This window comes from Saccoglossus kowalevskii, chromosome 5, assembly GCF_978046115.1.
Source record: "Saccoglossus kowalevskii chromosome 5, keSacKowa6.1, whole genome shotgun sequence".
NCBI classification, from domain to species: Eukaryota; Metazoa; Hemichordata; class Enteropneusta; family Harrimaniidae; genus Saccoglossus; species Saccoglossus kowalevskii.
In genome coordinates this window covers 34,114,332-34,132,859 of record NC_140645.1, presented here as the reverse complement: position 1 = coordinate 34,132,859, position 18,528 = coordinate 34,114,332, and the positions used below count along the sequence as shown (strand labels likewise).

The window sequence follows — 18,528 nt, the reverse complement described above, 5'->3', positions numbered from 1 at the left end:
TCACAAGTATAAGTTTTGACCTGAGCACGAAATGTACTAATTACCGCCGATGACTCCTTCAATACCTTCCAATCACTTAAAAAATACCTAATTAAAGCTTGGTAACGTCTGCCCAACAGTCAAAGTCGCCATCTTTGTTCATATGTGACCCATATATCTCACGCATGTGTGGCGTGATGACTACCACCTTTTAAAATTGGCCAATTAATATGCAAATTAGGTCATTAATATGCACATAATTCAACTGAAAACTAATCAGGTCAATGAATTATTCCAGAACATCTATGTACCAAGTTTCATTGAAATCTGATAATCAGTTCCCGAGATATCAGTGGAACAGACACACACAGACTGACATACCTACAGACGCACTAACCCCAAAGACTCCCATTTTGCGCTTCTCACAATTACACATCAATTTATAGATATTGTCCTGATAGTTTAAGAAATTGATCCCGCCAAGTAGATTTCAGAAGTTCTAGTTAGTCAGCCTAGTCTCCATAGAAACTGGATATTTTTGCAATAACTTATTAAGTAATGTAAATTTGAGCTGCATATATTGAATCAAATTTATAATTTCATACCCTTGATTTAAATCGAGGTTACAAACCTTCCATGGTAGCAACAATTTATGGCGCATGTAGTCAAGAATATTTGATTGAAGTTAGTATCATGTGACCCAAATCCTTTGTGTGCTGAAGTCAACTTTGGGCACTATCTACAGAATAGGCCGATTTATAATCTTCTTATTTCCACATGAAATGTTGCTAAAATTTCAAATGTTTTGATCAATAACTCATTTTGACTGTTTTGTCTAAAATTAAGATTGAATTTAGTGAAACTTACAGAAAATGTGAACAAATTCACCCAAAATTAAGCAGGGACAAAATTTTGCACTCAAATGGTTAATGTGATCATGTGAAGAAACTTGTACATGTATGTTTAAAAAAGTTACATACATGAATATCTCTTCATCTACCTTTGTTAAAATTTTAATCTTATATTGACACCAATTGTCATTATATATAATACATCTACCACATAGAGTTTAGAAAATAGCATTCCGTATGTATATACACACTCAATCAAACATTAAAAATGAGTTATATTTACTGTAAAATACTTTATTTTTACTTGGAATTAATTTTCGCTGAAGGAATAATTCAGTGAAAATAATATCCAGTGAATATACCTTCTTTCCTATATTTTACATTTTTTACATCAAAAATCAGTGAAAATAAATTTGATACAAAACACCCAAGAAGTCTAATTCCAGTTAAAATAAAGTATTTTACAGTATGTCATGTATAAACAGCGCTTTCAATGTGGTATTCTCGTGATTATTTCAGATGTTTTTTTTCTTTTTTTGTATGATGTCACTGTTCTGTTTTGACAAGCAAGCCCTTACCTGTGCAAACTCAAACAATGTACTCTGGTTACCACGGTAACTACTACTTGTATTATTATTTTCGTTTTTTGCACTGATCTCCGATTTCTTGGACTCTGGAGAACTGTTATTAGATGTGTTTTGTGATGACGGTGAAAGTGCTTGTTCTCCAGCCATCAGGAGTAGATTCAACCCACCCATGTCGGCAGGATCTAAAAACAGAAATCATTTAATTATTACACAACTTAAAATACATGTCTGTACTACTGTAAAAGCATTGTCGTGACATGTCCAGGTAATAGATCAGTGTTTGTGTTCATGTTTTTGGAAAAACAAAACGATTTTCCTTGCACATATAATGGGTTAATACCCGGTAATCAAACAGAGTCGGCAATTGATTAATGTCAGTAATCGAACAGTGTGAGTAATCAAACCATGTGATAAAATCAATTGATATGTAATCAAACTGAGTGAGTAATCAAATCGAGTGATTAATCAAACCGAGTAATTAACCAAGCTGAGTGAGTAATCAAACCGTGTGGGTAATCAACTGATATGTAATCAAACTGAGTAATCAAACCAAGTGAGTAATCAAACCATGTGAGTAATAAGGGAAGAGTAGGAAATCAAACTCGCGGTTTACCGCGGTCATTACCGCGGTGGTGGTGGGTGCTCGCCGGTCGACGGCATTTTATGCAAATTTATGTATAGATTCCATGACCCCGGTTTACCGCGGTCGTGTGCGGTAGGCTCGCATGGCAATTTACACCCTATTGTTAAGACTATGAACGGACACGATAGACTGGGAAACTAAAGGTTACTTGCCGCCAAGTTCAAATAATAAAATCGAGTGGTACCAGAAGATTGGAAAAATCGTCTATATTAGTTCGCAGAAGAACACTATTTTATTTTCACGAGTCTTGGTATAACATCGCAAAGCAACCCAGAATAATGTTGACCCCACATAATGTAAAATATTATCACATTATTTTGAATTTACATCATGTATAGTCTCAGGATTTATTTTAAAAGATTAATGTTTCGCGTATACCAATATAATCGGGCGAAGTATAAATTCCGAGTGTAAAACACTCGATGAGAGGCCGCAGTTTACGTTACCTCGAGACCATGCACTAAGTAGGAAAAGCAAGCCGAAGTCGAAGAGGGAGTGTCACACACTTGGTGCTACAATATATACTACAATAACTGGGTGATCAGCGAAAAAAATAGCGCACTTCTTGGCGAAACTGACTAATCTAATAAACCTTGGCCCAAGTTTAACCCCAAGTCACGCGCTGAACAAGTGGGTTGTTACCTTGGTGACCATTCGCGCTCCGCGTGTTGATCTTTTTATTATTTATTTATTTTTTATTTATTTATTAACACACAACATCCCCCGGAGGGGATGAAAAGGGTTACAAATCAGATATTAGTAAAAGCAAAATAACCACATAAAAAGTAATTATACACATTATACATTATGTGTAATTATACACATCCCATTACGCAAATTTTTACTGGCTCTGCGTTGCCTACGTAAAAATTGTTACCGTTCTGGTTGTGAATATTTCACCATTGCCGACTTGATAATGCGTTGCCTTTGCAATAATTACGCAAACTTATTTTTTATACCCCTGTCGACCCCTCGAGTCAGGCTGCTATCACCTTTTCTATTTCAGTAATTGACGGTCTGTAGGTGTTAAGTTGTCACCTCCAACTGATTGAGCGGGCAATTAAATACGCGATAATACCAGACTTAGTTTGTCTACTTTAAAACTGACGGCAAAACACAATACAATCGTCCGGAGCCATCGAACTACGCAACTTAGTCGAAACCGCGACTTACTGCCTCAGAGACGGGGCCACTGAATAACTGTTGTTGATAATGATATTGTAAACAAACACGCACACACAAAACATTAAAGCCAGAAAAGTCAAGTCAAGAAACAACATTTCAAATAATAATTATGGTTTGACATCTATATCATTTTGAAATAAACTAAATTTCATGTAAATAAAATCCATGCGTTACAATTTACTGTAATTTCAAACTCGGGGCAGCGTACTTTGAACGCTGAGTATTCGATCGCTTACATTTCCAGTGAAAAAACAAACAAAACAACGTCAGGTGCTTTTGAACTACGTGCGGTTGGCACAGTAACGGGCAATGACCTCAGCGGTTCACACGCAATGAAATTCTAATCAAGCCAGCTAGCGTTATCGTACGATATCATAAACTCAATAATTATTCATTCAAAATGCCTTTCACAATCACGAGTACCATGGAACACGAACATGTAACAGAAAAATAACGTCTTTTGTTTAAAAAATACATGCGCAAGGCAAGATTTGTGAAACGAAACAGAAAATAAATAATCGTGTCAGTGCAATGCAGACAGCCTGATCTGTTTTGATTAGTTCGCCCGTTTCTCGTTTGCTGGCCATTTTTTCTGGAGTGTGACACAAATGGTGAACATGATACTGCCAAATCAATCAAGAACCAGGATACGGCTTGGATACGTTGAAACTTTGTAAGTCGTCCTCTTTTCAATTGTAAACTTTATTCCAGTGTTACGCTAAATACATGTACATGTACTAAATACTAAACAAGCACACATATCGTATTCATTTACAGCATTGGATTTTAAAACAATGACTCGTGGAATCACAAAGAAACTGTTAAGTACGTATTTCACACATTACCGAGGACCGCGGTAGAGACCGGTACAGCGGAAGAGACCCCTAATTATAAGCAGTCCGCGGCTCTCCCCGGCATTCTGCGGTACACCGCGGTAATGACCGCGGTGCACCGTCCGTTTGATTTCCTACTCTTCCCTAAACCAAGTGAGTACTACAGTCCAGTTTATGAAGCTGGCTTAAAGCTACCTTAGTTAGCTTTCAAAACAACCATACTGTACATGTAAATTTTACTAAATAATCTGTCTCAATAATGAATCAAATGACAGTTAATCAAAATCTAACAGCACTGGTTCGTCACACCAAGGTAATAGATCAGTAACATTCATATATTTGGAAAAACAAAACAATTTTCCTTGCACAGATTTATAATGGGTTAGTACCCAGTAATCAAACAGTATCAGCAATTGATTAATTCCAGTAATCGAACAGTGTGAGTAATCAAACCGAGTAATCAAATTGATTAAGTAATCAAATCGAGTGAGTAATCAAACCAAGTGAGTAAACAAACTGAGTCAGTAATCGAACTGTGTGAGTAATCAAACAAAGTGAGTAATCAAACCAAGTGAGTAATCAAATCGAGTAATCAAACCAAGTCAGTAATCAAACTGTGTGAGTGATACAGGGTAACCAAACTATAAATTCAAATCACAAAGTCATTGTATCTATAAAAATAAGTTTGGGTAACCCGACCATTTATTTCTTTGATTATCTATTTGACAGAATCATTTACTCAGTTCACCTTGGTCCACACATACAAAGATAGATTTAATTATTCAAATTTTGCTACCTTTTACAAAACAAATCCACATAATTGTTTCCATGGTTTCCTTAAAACATGTATTCAAGACCTGTTAAGCCTGTTGTAAATTATTTCCATTTAGACCAACAAATTCATGAAAATGTGCAAAATGAACTACTAAATTTTGTTGACATTAAAATATTTGCCTAACATTATTAAGCTGTCTTTAACCTTTTCACCACCAGTTCCCTATTTCCATCACAAATTCACAAAATAGTTCTGTTTATAGTCTGCACTCTCCTTCTGAAGATTAAAAGAAAAATAGTCAAATTCTTTGACTAAAAACTGAAAATTGACTTAAATTTTGTCTGTTGGTTTCAAAATTAGACTTCTTCTCCAGAAATATGGAAGAATATTAGAAAAAAATGCAGAAAAATTGGGATAAGAATGTCTGGTGGTAAAAAGGTTAATAATATCCAATCCCCAAACAGGTTGATATCGAAAACAGTCAAAACCTCTAGATTCAATCAAAGCCAGTCTTGCATAGAAATTAACATGACCCAAAGTGCATGTTATATTAATACGTATTTGTCAAAATGAAATCTATATTTATATCAAGCTGCGTAATCTAGTGTATGAATACAGTGACATTTAACAAAAGCACTCATTCAAATGTCACATGACTCGTGTTTATACTCTGTATTCCAGACACACATTCAATTCATCTCATATTCAGTAAATCGGTTTTAATTTCACAAATTGAAAGTCAGTGAATATGAGTAAATTTTGTACCAGTGACAATTTCTCCAGGATTTCAGTGACTTTAGCGAAATGTCATCTTCACTGATGCAATAAAATGAGCAAAGTGTGAAATTTTCCAGCAGGGAAAATTGATGTTTACAGTTTACATACAATATTACAAAGTACTGTAATGACAAGTATTACAAGGCTGCTTTAAAAATAAACACATCTTGAGAAAAAATATTATACTTCCCTTAGTATTAGAAGTAGAGACAATAAAAGTGACTGACACTAATAAATTACTGTAATTCCCCCTATGAGATGCAAATTTGAAATAGACAAAGCATGTGCACAAAGCACAAACAGTGCGACAATTTAATATATAGACTGAGCTCACTATCAAAATGATTGGATCACAATTACTGGTACACACTGTCATACTATGACATCATTTGTTTACATTTTGCCAACCAGCATGCAAATGTCGGATAACACTGATCAGTACTAACTCAATATGCTTTGACAAAGTAGCACATAAGTTGTTTTATTATTATTAATTGGTCTATTAAATATACAGTCTCTCAGCTGAGATAGCTCTGCTGTTAGTAATGCACATTTCAAGAACCGAAGATATCATTAGAAAATGAACAAATCTAAGAGAGGTTTACCTGAGGTACTTATATGTACATGCATAGTATCAAAGCAATCTGACTTGCGTTTTTCAACGAGAAGTCAAAAATATCACTTTTTACCAAAAATGTCCAAAATATTCATCACAACAAGTCATTGTCAATGACACATCCCCGTTCCATTCATATTTGAGTGACATATACATTCAAAGCAGATGATGACCGAAATCTCAGACCACTTTCAGTGGTCTGATCCGAAATGCACCTGCATATGTACAACACATTGTACTAAATCTGAACAAAATCCATCCATGCATGACTGAGATCCGGTTCTGGAATTGTGAAAATACGTGATTTTGATGCATTTTCGACCTTAAAATGGCCATTATTCAGCTATTGTTAAGCGGATCATGAAACAAATGCACATATCTATTTGTGACATGATGTACCATGTGTGTGTGAAGTTTGAACTGAATTCTTTAAAACAAAATGGCCGCCAGTCGGCCATTTCGAACTAGATCCGAAAAAAAATGACATGCATCAAGGTCCTATTATGTTTAATGTATGTACCAAATTTGAACAAAATCCGTCCATGCATAACTGAGATCCAGGTCCGGAATGGTGAAAATGTGCGATTTCAATGCATTTTCAGCCTTAAAGCGGCCGCCAGTTGGCTATCGTTAATGAGATCATGAAACAAATGCACATACATATTTGTGACATGATGTACCTTGTGTGTGTGAAGTTTGAACTCGATCAATCCAGGCATGTCTCAGATACGGATCAAGAACTGAATTCTTTAAAACAAAATGGCCGCCAGTCGGCCATTTCGAACTTGATCCGAAAAAAAAATGACGTGCATCAAGGTCCTATTATGTTTAATGTATGTACCTAATTTGAACAAAATCCGTCCATGCATAACTGAGATCCGGGTCCGGAATGGCGAAAATGTGCGATTTCAATGCATTTTCGGCCTTAAAGCGGCCGCCATTTGGCTATCGTTAATGAGATCATGAAACAAATGCACATACATATTTGTGACATGATGTACCTTGTGTGTGTGAAGTTTGAACTCGATCAATCCAGGCATGTCTCAGATACAGATCCAGAACTGAATTCTTTAAAACAAAATGGCCGCCAGTCAGCCATTTCAAACCCGATCCCCCCAAAAAAATGACGTGCATCAAGGTCCTATTATGTTTAATGTATGTACCAAATTTAAACAAAATTTGAAGCATTTTCGGCCTTAAAATTGCCGCTATTCGGCTATTGTTAATCGAATCATGAAAAAAATGCATGTGCATATGTCCCATATAATGTGTGATGTATGAGTGAAGTTTGAACTTAATCGGTCCATGCATGTTCAAGATACAGGTGATCACGGATGCACGGACGCACAGAGGGCAAAACATAAGTCCCCGTTTTCGGTCTGCGTCCGAACGGGGACTAATTAGAGAATTGAAGATATCATCATGAAATGAACAAACCTGTGATAGGGGTACCTATAGTACCTATATGTATAATATGAAAGCAATCAAACTTGCGGTTTTACCAAAAGTGCCAAAAATATTCACCAAAATTAGAGAATTAAATTGTATCAAATCCAAGGCTTGTAATTTTCAAGAAAAAGTTGATGCAGATGATGGACAATCACTCATATGATAAGCTTTTTTTGACAAAGTTGACTGCGGAGCTAAAAACTAATGCTTCAAAACTATTTTCAGGGGCTGCGGGTGGTAAAACAAAGAACTATGGCAGTGTCCGACCAGTGTGGTGGTAAAACAAGGTACTGTGACAGTGTCAGACTGGTGTGGTGGTAAAACAAAGCACTGTGACAGTGTCACACCAGTGTGGTGGTAAAACAAAGCACTGTGGCAATGTCACACCAGTGTGGTGGTAAAACAAAGCACTGTGGCAGTGTCACACCAGTGCGGTGGTAAAACAAAGCACTGTGGCAGTGTCACACCAGTGTGGTGGTAAAACAAAGCACTGTGGCAATGTCACACCAGTGTGGTGGTAAAACAAAGCACTGTGGCAATGTCACACCAGTGTGGTGGTAAAACAAAGCACTGTGGCAATGTCACACCAGTGTGGTGGTAAAACAAAGCACTATGGCAGTGTCACACCAGTGTTGAGGTAAAACAAAGCACTGTGGCAGTGTCACACCAGTGTTGAGGTAAAACAAAGCACTGTGGCAGTGTCACACCAGTGTTGAGATAAAACAAAGCACTGTGGCAATGTCACACCAGTGTGGTGGTAAAACAAAGCACTGTGGCAGTGTCACACCAGTGTGGTGATAAAACAAAGCACTGTGGCAGTGTCACACCAGTGTTGAGGTAAAACAAACCACTGTGGCAATGTCACACCAGTGTGGTGGTAAAACAAAGCACTATGGCAATGTCACACCAGTGTGTTGGTCAAACAAAGCACTGTGGCAGTGTCACACCAGTGTGGTGGTAAAACAAAGCACTGTGGCAGTGTCACACCAGTGTGGTGGTAAAACAAAGCACTGTGGCAGTGTCACACCAGTGTGGAGATAAAACAAAGAACTATGGCAGTGTCACACCAGTGTGGTGGTAAAACAAGGTACTGTGACAGTGTCAGACTGGTGTGGTGGTAAAACAAAGCACTGTGACAGTGTCACACCAGTGTGGTGGTAAAACAAAGCACTGTGGCACTGTCACACAAGTGTGGTGATAAAACAAAGCACTGTGACAGTGTCACACCAGTGTGGTGGTAAAACAAAGCACTGTGGCAGTGTCACACAAGTGTGGTGATAAAACAAAGCACTGTGACAGTGTCACCCCAGTGTGGTGGTAAAACAAAGCACTGTGGCAGTGTCACACAAGTGTGGTGATAAAACAAAGAACTATGGCAGTGTCACACCAGTGTGGTGGTAAAACAAGGTACTGTGACAGTGTCAGACTGGTGTGGTGGTAAAACAAAGCACTGTGACAGTGTCACACCAGTGTGGTGGTAAAACAAAGCACTGTGGCAGTGTCACACAAGTGTGGTGATAAAACAAAGAACTGTGGCAGTGTCCGACCAGTGTGGTGTTAAAACAAGGTACTGTGACAGTGTCAGACTGGTGTGGTGGTAAAACAAAGCACTGTGGCAGTGTCACACCAGTGTGGTGTTAAAACAAAGCACTGTGACAGTGTTACACCAGTGTGGTGGTAAAACAAAGCACTGTGACAGTGTTACACCAGTGTGGTGGTAAAACAAAGCACTGTGGCAGTGTTACACCAGTGTGGTGGTAAAACAACGCACTGTGGCAGTGTCACACCAGTGTGGTGGTAAAACAAAGCACTGTGGCAGTGTCACACCAGTGTGGTGGTAAAACAAAGCACTGTGGCAGTGTCACACCAGTGTGGTGGTAAAACAAAGCACTGTGACAGTGTCAGACCAGTGTGGTGGTAAAACAAAGCACTGTGACAGTGTCACACCAGTGTGGTGATAAAACAAAGCACTGTGACAGTGTTTGACCAGTGTGGTGGTAAAACAAAGCACTGTGGCAATGTCACACCAGTGTGGTGGTAAAACGAAGCACTGTGGCAATGTCACACCAGTGTTGAGGTAAAACAAAGCACTGTGGCAGTGTCACACCAGTGTGGTGGTAAAACAAAGCACTGTGGCAGTGTTACACCAGTGTGGTGGTAAAACAAAGCACTGTGGCAGTGTCACACCAGTGTGGTGGTAAAACAAAGCACTGTGGCAGTGTCACACCAGTGTGGTGGTAAAACAAAGCACTGTGACAGTGTCAGACCAGTGTGGTGGTAAAACAAAGCACTGTGACAGTGTCACACCAGTGTGGTGATAAAACAAAGCACTGTGACAGTGTTTGACCAGTGTGGTGGTAAAACAAAGCACTGTGGCAATGTCACACCAGTGTGGTGGTAAAACAAAGCACTGTGGCAATGTCACACCAGTGTTGAGGTAAAACAAAGCACTGTGGCAGTGTCACACCAGTGTGGTGGTAAAACAAAGCACTGTGACAGTGTCAGACCAGTGTGGTGGTAAAACAAAGCACTGTGACAGTGTCACACCAGTGTGGTGATAAAACAAAGCACTGTGACAGTGTTTGACCAGTGTGGTGGTAAAACAAAGCACTGTGGCAATGTCACACCAGTATTGAGATAAAACAAAGCACTGTGGCAATGTCACACCAGTGTGGTGGTAAAACAAAGCACTGTGGCAGTGTCACACCAGTGTTGAGGTAAAACAAAGCACTGCGGCAATGTCACACCAGTGTGGTGGTAAAACAAAGCACTATGGCAGTGTCACACCAGTGTTGAGGTAAAACAAAGCACTGTGGCAGTGTCACACCAGTGTGGTGGTAAAACAAAGCACTATGGCAGTGTCACACCAGTGTGGTGGTAAAACAAAGCACTGTGGCAGTGTCACACCAGTGTGGTGGCAAAACAAAGCACTGTGGCAGTGTCACACCAGTGTTGAGATAAAACAAAGCACTGTGGCAGTGTCACACCAGTGTTGAGATAAAACAAAGCACTGTGGCAATGTCACACCAGTGTGGTGGTAAAACAAAGCACTGTGGCAGTGTCACACCAGTGTTGAGGTAAAACAAAGCACTGTGGCAATGTCACACCAGTGTGGTGGTAAAACAAAGCACTGTGGCAATGTCACACCAGTGCTGAGGTAAAACAAAGCACTGTGGCAGTGTCACACCAGTGTTGAGGTAAAACAAAGCACTATGGCAGTGTCACGCCAGTGTGTTGGTCAAACAAAGCACTGTGGCAGTGTCACACCAGTGTGGTGGTAAAACAAAGAACTATGGCAGTGTCACACCAGTGTGGTGGTAAAACAAGGTACTGTGACAGTGTCAGACTGGTGTGGTGGTAAAACAAAGCACTGTGACAGTGTCACACCAGTGTGGTGGTAAAACAAAGCACTGTGGCACTGCCACACAAGTGTGGTGATAAAACAAAGCACTGTGACAGTGTCACACCAGTGTGGTGGTAAAACAAAGCACTGTGGCAGTGTCACACAAGTGTGGTGATAAAACAAAGCACTGTGACAGTGCCACCCCAGTGTGGTGGTAAAACAAAGCACTGTGGCAGTGTCACACAAGTGTGGTGATAAAACAAAGAACTATGGCAGTGTCACACCAGTGTGGTGGTAAAACAAGGTACTGTGACAGTGTCAGACTGGTGTGGTGGTAAAACAAAGCACTGTGACAGTGTCACACCAGTGTGGTGGTAAAACAAAGCACTGTGGCAGTGTCACACAAGTGTGGTGATAAAACAAAGAACTGTGGCAGTGTCCGACCAGTGTGGTGGTAAAACAAAGAACTATGGCAGTGTCCGACCAGTGTGGTGGTAAAACAAAGCACTGTGGCAATGTCACACCAGTGCTGAGGTAAAACAAAGCACTGTGGCAGTGTCACACCAGTGTTGAGGTAAAACAAAGCACTATGGCAGTGTCACGCCAGTGTGTTGGTCAAACAAAGCACTGTGGCAGTGTCACACCAGTGTGGTGGTAAAACAAAGAACTATGGCAGTGTCACACCAGTGTGGTGGTAAAACAAGGTACTGTGACAGTGTCAGACTGGTGTGGTGGTAAAACAAAGCACTGTGACAGTGTCACACCAGTGTGGTGGTAAAACAAAGCACTGTGGCACTGCCACACAAGTGTGGTGATAAAACAAAGCACTGTGACAGTGTCACACCAGTGTGGTGGTAAAACAAAGCACTGTGGCAGTGTCACACAAGTGTGGTGATAAAACAAAGCACTGTGACAGTGCCACCCCAGTGTGGTGGTAAAACAAAGCACTGTGGCAGTGTCACACAAGTGTGGTGATAAAACAAAGAACTATGGCAGTGTCACACCAGTGTGGTGGTAAAACAAGGTACTGTGACAGTGTCAGACTGGTGTGGTGGTAAAACAAAGCACTGTGACAGTGTCACACCAGTGTGGTGGTAAAACAAAGCACTGTGGCAGTGTCACACAAGTGTGGTGATAAAACAAAGAACTGTGGCAGTGTCCGACCAGTGTGGTGGTAAAACAAAGAACTATGGCAGTGTCCGACCAGTGTGGTGTTAAAACAAGGTACTGTGACAGTGTCAGACTGGTGTGGTGGTAAAACAAAGCACTGTGGCAGTGTCACACCAGTGTGGTGTTAAAACAAAGCACTGTGGCAGTGTCACACCAGTGTGGTGGTAAAACAAAGCACTGTCGCACTGTCACACAAGTGTGGTGATAAAACAAAGCACTGTGACAGTGTCACACCAGTGTGGTGGTAAAACAAAGCACTGTGGCAGTGTCACACAAGTGTGGTGATAAAACAAAGCACTGTGACAGTGTCACCCCAGTGTGGTGGTAAAACAAAGCACTGTGGCAGTGTCACACAAGTGGGGTGATAAAACAAAGAACTATGGCAGTGTCACACCAGTGTGGTGGTAAAACAAGGTACTGTGACAGTGTCAGACTGGTGTGGTGGTAAAACAAAGCACTGTGACAGTGTCACACCAGTGTGGTGGTAAAACAAAGCACTGTGGCAGTGTCACACAAGTGTGGTGATAAAACAAAGAACTGTGGCAGTGTCCGACCAGTGTGGTGTTAAAACAAGGTACTGTGACAGTGTCAGACTGGTGTGGTGGTAAAACAAAGCACTGTGGCAGTGTCACACCAGTGTGGTGTTAAAACAAAGCACTGTGACAGTGTTACACCAGTGTGGTGGTAAAACAAAGCACTGTGGCACTGTCACACAAGTGTGGTGGTAAAACAAAGCACTGTGACAGTGTCACGCCAGTGTGTTGGTCAAACAAAGCACTGTGGCAGTGTCACACCAGTGTGGTGGTAAAACAAAGAACTATGGCAGTGTCACACCAGTGTGGTGGTAAAACAAGGTACTGTGACAGTGTCAGACTGGTGTGGTGGTAAAACAAAGCACTGTGACAGTGTCACACCAGTGTGGTGGTAAAACAAAGCACTGTGGCACTGCCACACAAGTGTGGTGATAAAACAAAGCACTGTGACAGTGTCACACCAGTGTGGTGGTAAAACAAAGCACTGTGGCAGTGTCACACAAGTGTGGTGATAAAACAAAGCACTGTGACAGTGCCACCCCAGTGTGGTGGTAAAACAAAGCACTGTGGCAGTGTCACACAAGTGTGGTGATAAAACAAAGAACTATGGCAGTGTCACACCAGTGTGGTGGTAAAACAAGGTACTGTGACAGTGTCAGACTGGTGTGGTGGTAAAACAAAGCACTGTGACAGTGTCACACCAGTGTGGTGGTAAAACAAAGCACTGTGGCAGTGTCACACAAGTGTGGTGATAAAACAAAGAACTGTGGCAGTGTCCGACCAGTGTGGTGGTAAAACAAAGAACTATGGCAGTGTCCGACCAGTGTGGTGGTAAAACAAAGCACTGTGGCAATGTCACACCAGTGCTGAGGTAAAACAAAGCACTGTGGCAGTGTCACACCAGTGTTGAGGTAAAACAAAGCACTATGGCAGTGTCACGCCAGTGTGTTGGTCAAACAAAGCACTGTGGCAGTGTCACACCAGTGTGGTGGTAAAACAAAGAACTATGGCAGTGTCACACCAGTGTGGTGGTAAAACAAGGTACTGTGACAGTGTCAGACTGGTGTGGTGGTAAAACAAAGCACTGTGACAGTGTCACACCAGTGTGGTGGTAAAACAAAGCACTGTGGCACTGCCACACAAGTGTGGTGATAAAACAAAGCACTGTGACAGTGTCACACCAGTGTGGTGGTAAAACAAAGCACTGTGGCAGTGTCACACAAGTGTGGTGATAAAACAAAGCACTGTGACAGTGCCACCCCAGTGTGGTGGTAAAACAAAGCACTGTGGCAGTGTCACACAAGTGTGGTGATAAAACAAAGAACTATGGCAGTGTCACACCAGTGTGGTGGTAAAACAAGGTACTGTGACAGTGTCAGACTGGTGTGGTGGTAAAACAAAGCACTGTGACAGTGTCACACCAGTGTGGTGGTAAAACAAAGCACTGTGGCAGTGTCACACAAGTGTGGTGATAAAACAAAGAACTGTGGCAGTGTCCGACCAGTGTGGTGGTAAAACAAAGAACTATGGCAGTGTCCGACCAGTGTGGTGTTAAAACAAGGTACTGTGACAGTGTCAGACTGGTGTGGTGGTAAAACAAAGCACTGTGGCAGTGTCACACCAGTGTGGTGTTAAAACAAAGCACTGTGGCAGTGTCACACCAGTGTGGTGGTAAAACAAAGCACTGTGGCACTGTCACACAAGTGTGGTGATAAAACAAAGCACTGTGACAGTGTCACACCAGTGTGGTGGTAAAACAAAGCACTGTGGCAGTGTCACACAAGTGTGGTGATAAAACAAAGCACTGTGACAGTGTCACCCCAGTGTGGTGGTAAAACAAAGCACTGTGGCAGTGTCACACAAGTGGGGTGATAAAACAAAGAACTATGGCAGTGTCACACCAGTGTGGTGGTAAAACAAGGTACTGTGACAGTGTCAGACTGGTGTGGTGGTAAAACAAAGCACTGTGACAGTGTCACACCAGTGTGGTGGTAAAACAAAGCACTGTGGCAGTGTCACACAAGTGTGGCGATAAAACAAAGAACTGTGGCAGTGTCCGACCAGTGTGGTGTTAAAACAAGGTACTGTGACAGTGTCAGACTGGTGTGGTGGTAAAACAAAGCACTGTGGCAGTGTCACACCAGTGTGGTGTTAAAACAAAGCACTGTGACAGTGTTACACCAGTGTGGTGGTAAAACAAAGCACTGTGGCACTGTCACACAAGTGTGGTGATAAAACAAAGCACTGTGACAGTGTCACACCAGTGTGGTGTTAAAACAAAGCACTGTGACAGTGTTACACCAGTGTGGTGGTAAAACAAAGCACTGTGACAGTGTTACACCAGTGTGGTGGTAAAACAAAGCACTGTGGCAGTGTTACACCAGTGTGGTGGTAAAACAAAGCACTGTGGCAGTGTCACACCAGTGTGGTGGTAAAACAAAGCACTGTGGCAGTGTCACACCAGTGTGGTGGTAAAACAAAGCACTGTGGCAGTGTCACACAAGTGTGGTGATAAAACAAAGCACTGTGACAGTGTCACACCAGTGTGGTGGTAAAACAAAGCACTGTGGCAGTGTCACACCAGTGTGGTGGTAAAACAAAGAACTGTGGCAGTGTCCGACCAGTGTGGTGGTAAAACAAAGAACTATGGCAGTGTCCGACCAGTGTGGTGTTAAAACAAGGTACTGTGACAGTGTCAGACTGGTGTGGTGGTAAAACAAAGCACTGTGGCAGTGTCACACCAGTGTGGTGTTAAAACAAAGCACTGTGGCAGTGTCACACCAGTGTGGTGGTAAAACAAAGCACTGTGGCACTGTCACACAAGTGTGGTGATAAAACAAAGCACTGTGACAGTGTCACACCAGTGTGGTGTTAAAACAAAGCACTGTGACAGTGTTACACCAGTGTGGTGGTAAAACAAAGCACTGTGACAGTGTTACACCAGTGTGGTGGTAAAACAAAGCACTGTGGCAGTGTTACACCAGTGTGGTGGTAAAACAAAGCACTGTGGCAGTGTCAACCAGTGTGGTGGTAAAACAAAGCACTGTGGCAGTGTCACACCAGTGTGGTGGTAAAACAAAGCACTGTGGCAGTGTCACACCAGTGTGGTGGTAAAACAAAGCACTGTGACAGTGTCAGACCAGTGTGGTGGTAAAACAAAGCACTGTGACAGTGTCACACCAGTGTGGTGATAAAACAAAGCACTGTGACAGTGTTTGACCAGTGTGGTGGTAAAACAAAGCACTGTGGCAGTGTCACACCAGTGTGGTGGTAAAACAAAGCACTGTGGCAATGTCACACCAGTGTTGAGGTAAAACAAAGCACTGTGGCAGTGTCACACCAGTGTGGTGGTAAAACAAAGCACTGTGGCAGTGTCACACCAGTGTGGTGGTAAAACAAAGCACTGTGACAGTGTCAGACCAGTGTGGCGGTAAAACAAAGCACTGTGACAGTGTCACACCAGTGTGGTGATAAAACAAAGCACTGTGACAGTGTTTGACCAGTGTGGTGGTAAAACAAAGCACTGTGGCAATGTCACACCAGTGTTGAGATAAAACAAAGCACTGTGGCAATGTCACACCAGTGTGGTGGTAAAACAAAGCACTGTGGCAGTGTCACACCAGTGTTGAGGTAAAACAAAGCACTGCGGCAATGTCACACCAGTGTTGAGGTAAAACAAAGCACTGTGGCAGTGTCACACCAGTGTTGAGGTAAAACAAAGCACTGTGGCAATGTCACACCAGTGTGGTGGTAAAACAAAGCACTGTGGCAATGTCACACCACTGCTGAGGTAAAACAAAGCACTGTGGCAGTGTCACACCAGTGTTGAGGTAAAATAAAGCACTATGGCAGTGTCACGCCAGTGTGTTGGTCAAACAAAGCACTGTGGCAGTGTCACACCAGTGTGGTGGTAAAACAAAGCACTGTGGCAATGTCACACCAGTGTTGAGGTAAAACAAAGCACTGTGGCAGTGTCACACCAGTGTGGTGGTAAAACAAAGCACTGTGGCAGTGTTACACCAGTGTGGTGGTAAAACAAGGTACTGTGACAGTGTCAGACTGGTGTGGTGGTAAAACAAAGCACTGTGGCAGTGTCACACCAGTGTGGTGTTAAAACAAAGCACTGTGGCAGTGTCACACCAGTGTGGTGGTAAAACAAAGCACTGTGGCACTGTCACACAAGTGTGGTGATAAAACAAAGCACTGTGACAGTGTCACACCAGTGTGGTGGTAAAACAAAGCACTGTGGCAGTGTCACACAAGTGTGGTGATAAAACAAAGCACTGTGACAGTGTCACCCCAGTGTGGTGGTAAAACAAAGCACTGTGGCAGTGTCACCCCAGTGTGGTGGTAAAACAAAGCACTGTGGCAGTGTCACACAAGTGTGGTGATAAAACAAAGAACTATGGCAGTGTCACACCAGTGTGGTGGTAAAACAAGGTACTGTGACAGTGTCAGACTGGTGTGGTGGTAAAACAAAGCACTGTGGCAGTGTCACACCAGTGTGGTGTTAAAACAAAGCACTGTGACAGTGTTACACCAGTGTGGTGGTAAAACAAAGCACTGTGACAGTGTTACACCAGTGTGGTGGTAAAACAAAGCACTGTGGCAGTGTTATACCAGTGTGGTGGTAAAACAAAGCACTGTGGCAGTGTCACACCAGTGTGGTGGTAAAACAAAGCACTGTGGCAGTGTCACACCAGTGTGGTGGTAAAACAAAGCACTGTGGCAGTGTCACACCAGTGTGGTGGTAAAACAAAGCACTGTGACAGTGTCAGACCAGTGTGGTGGTAAAACAAAGCACTGTGACAGTGTCACACCAGTGTGGTGATAAAACAAAGCACTGTGACAGTGTTTGACCAGTGTGGTGGTAAAACAAAGCACTGTGGCAATGTCACACCAGTGTGGTGGTAAAACAAAGCACTGTGGCAATGTCACACCAGTGTTGAGGTAAAACAAAGCACTGTGGCAGTGTCACACCAGTGTGGTGGTAAAACAAAGCACTGTGGCAGTGTCACACCAGTGTGGTGGTAAAACAAAGCACTGTGACAGTGTCAGACCAGTGTGGTGGTAAAACAAAGCACTGTGACAGTGTCACACCAGTGTGGTGATAAAACAAAGCACTGTGACAGTGTTTGACCAGTGTGGTGGTAAAACAAAGCACTGTGGCAATGTCACACCAGTGTTGAGATAAAACAAAGCACTGTGGCAATGTCACACCAGTGTGGTGGTAAAACAAAGCACTGTGGCAGTGTCACACCAGTGTTGAGGTAAAACAAAGCACTGCGGCAATGTCACACCAGTGTTGAGGTAAAACAAAGCACTGTGGCAGTGTCACACCAGTGTTGAGATAAAACAAAGCACTGTGGCAATGTCACACCAGTGTGGTGGTAAAACAAAGCACTGTGGCAGTGTCACACCAGTGTTGAGGTAAAACAAAGCACTGTGGCAATGTCACACCAGTGTGGTGGTAAAACAAAGCACTGTGGCAATGTCACACCAGTGCTGAGGTAAAACAAAGCACTGTGGCAGTGTCACACCAGTGTTGAGGTAAAACAAAGCACTATGGCAGTGTCACGCCAGTGTGTTGGTCAAACAAAGCACTGTGGCAGTGTCACACCAGTGTGGTGGTAAAACAAAGCACTGTGGCAGTGTCACACCAGTGTGGTGGTAAAACAAAGCACTGTGGCAGTGTCACACAAGTGTGGTGATAAAACAAAGCACTGTGACAGTGTCACCCCAGTGTGGTGGTAAAACAAAGCACTGTGGCAGTGGCACACAAGTGTG

General features: G+C 42.3%; 1 protein-coding gene across 1 annotated transcript in view; it reads right to left on the bottom strand.

The window, feature by feature from the left end:
• The window catches only part of LOC100313559 (BBX-like transcription factor), a 69,864-nt gene that overhangs the window by 14,146 nt on the left and 37,190 nt on the right, over positions 1-18,528 (bottom strand). The window contains exon 4 of the mRNA XM_006821367.3: positions 1,409-1,599. Coding sequence (XP_006821430.1) covers positions 1,409-1,599 — 191 coding nt within the window. The remainder of the gene's footprint in view (positions 1-1,408; positions 1,600-18,528) is intronic.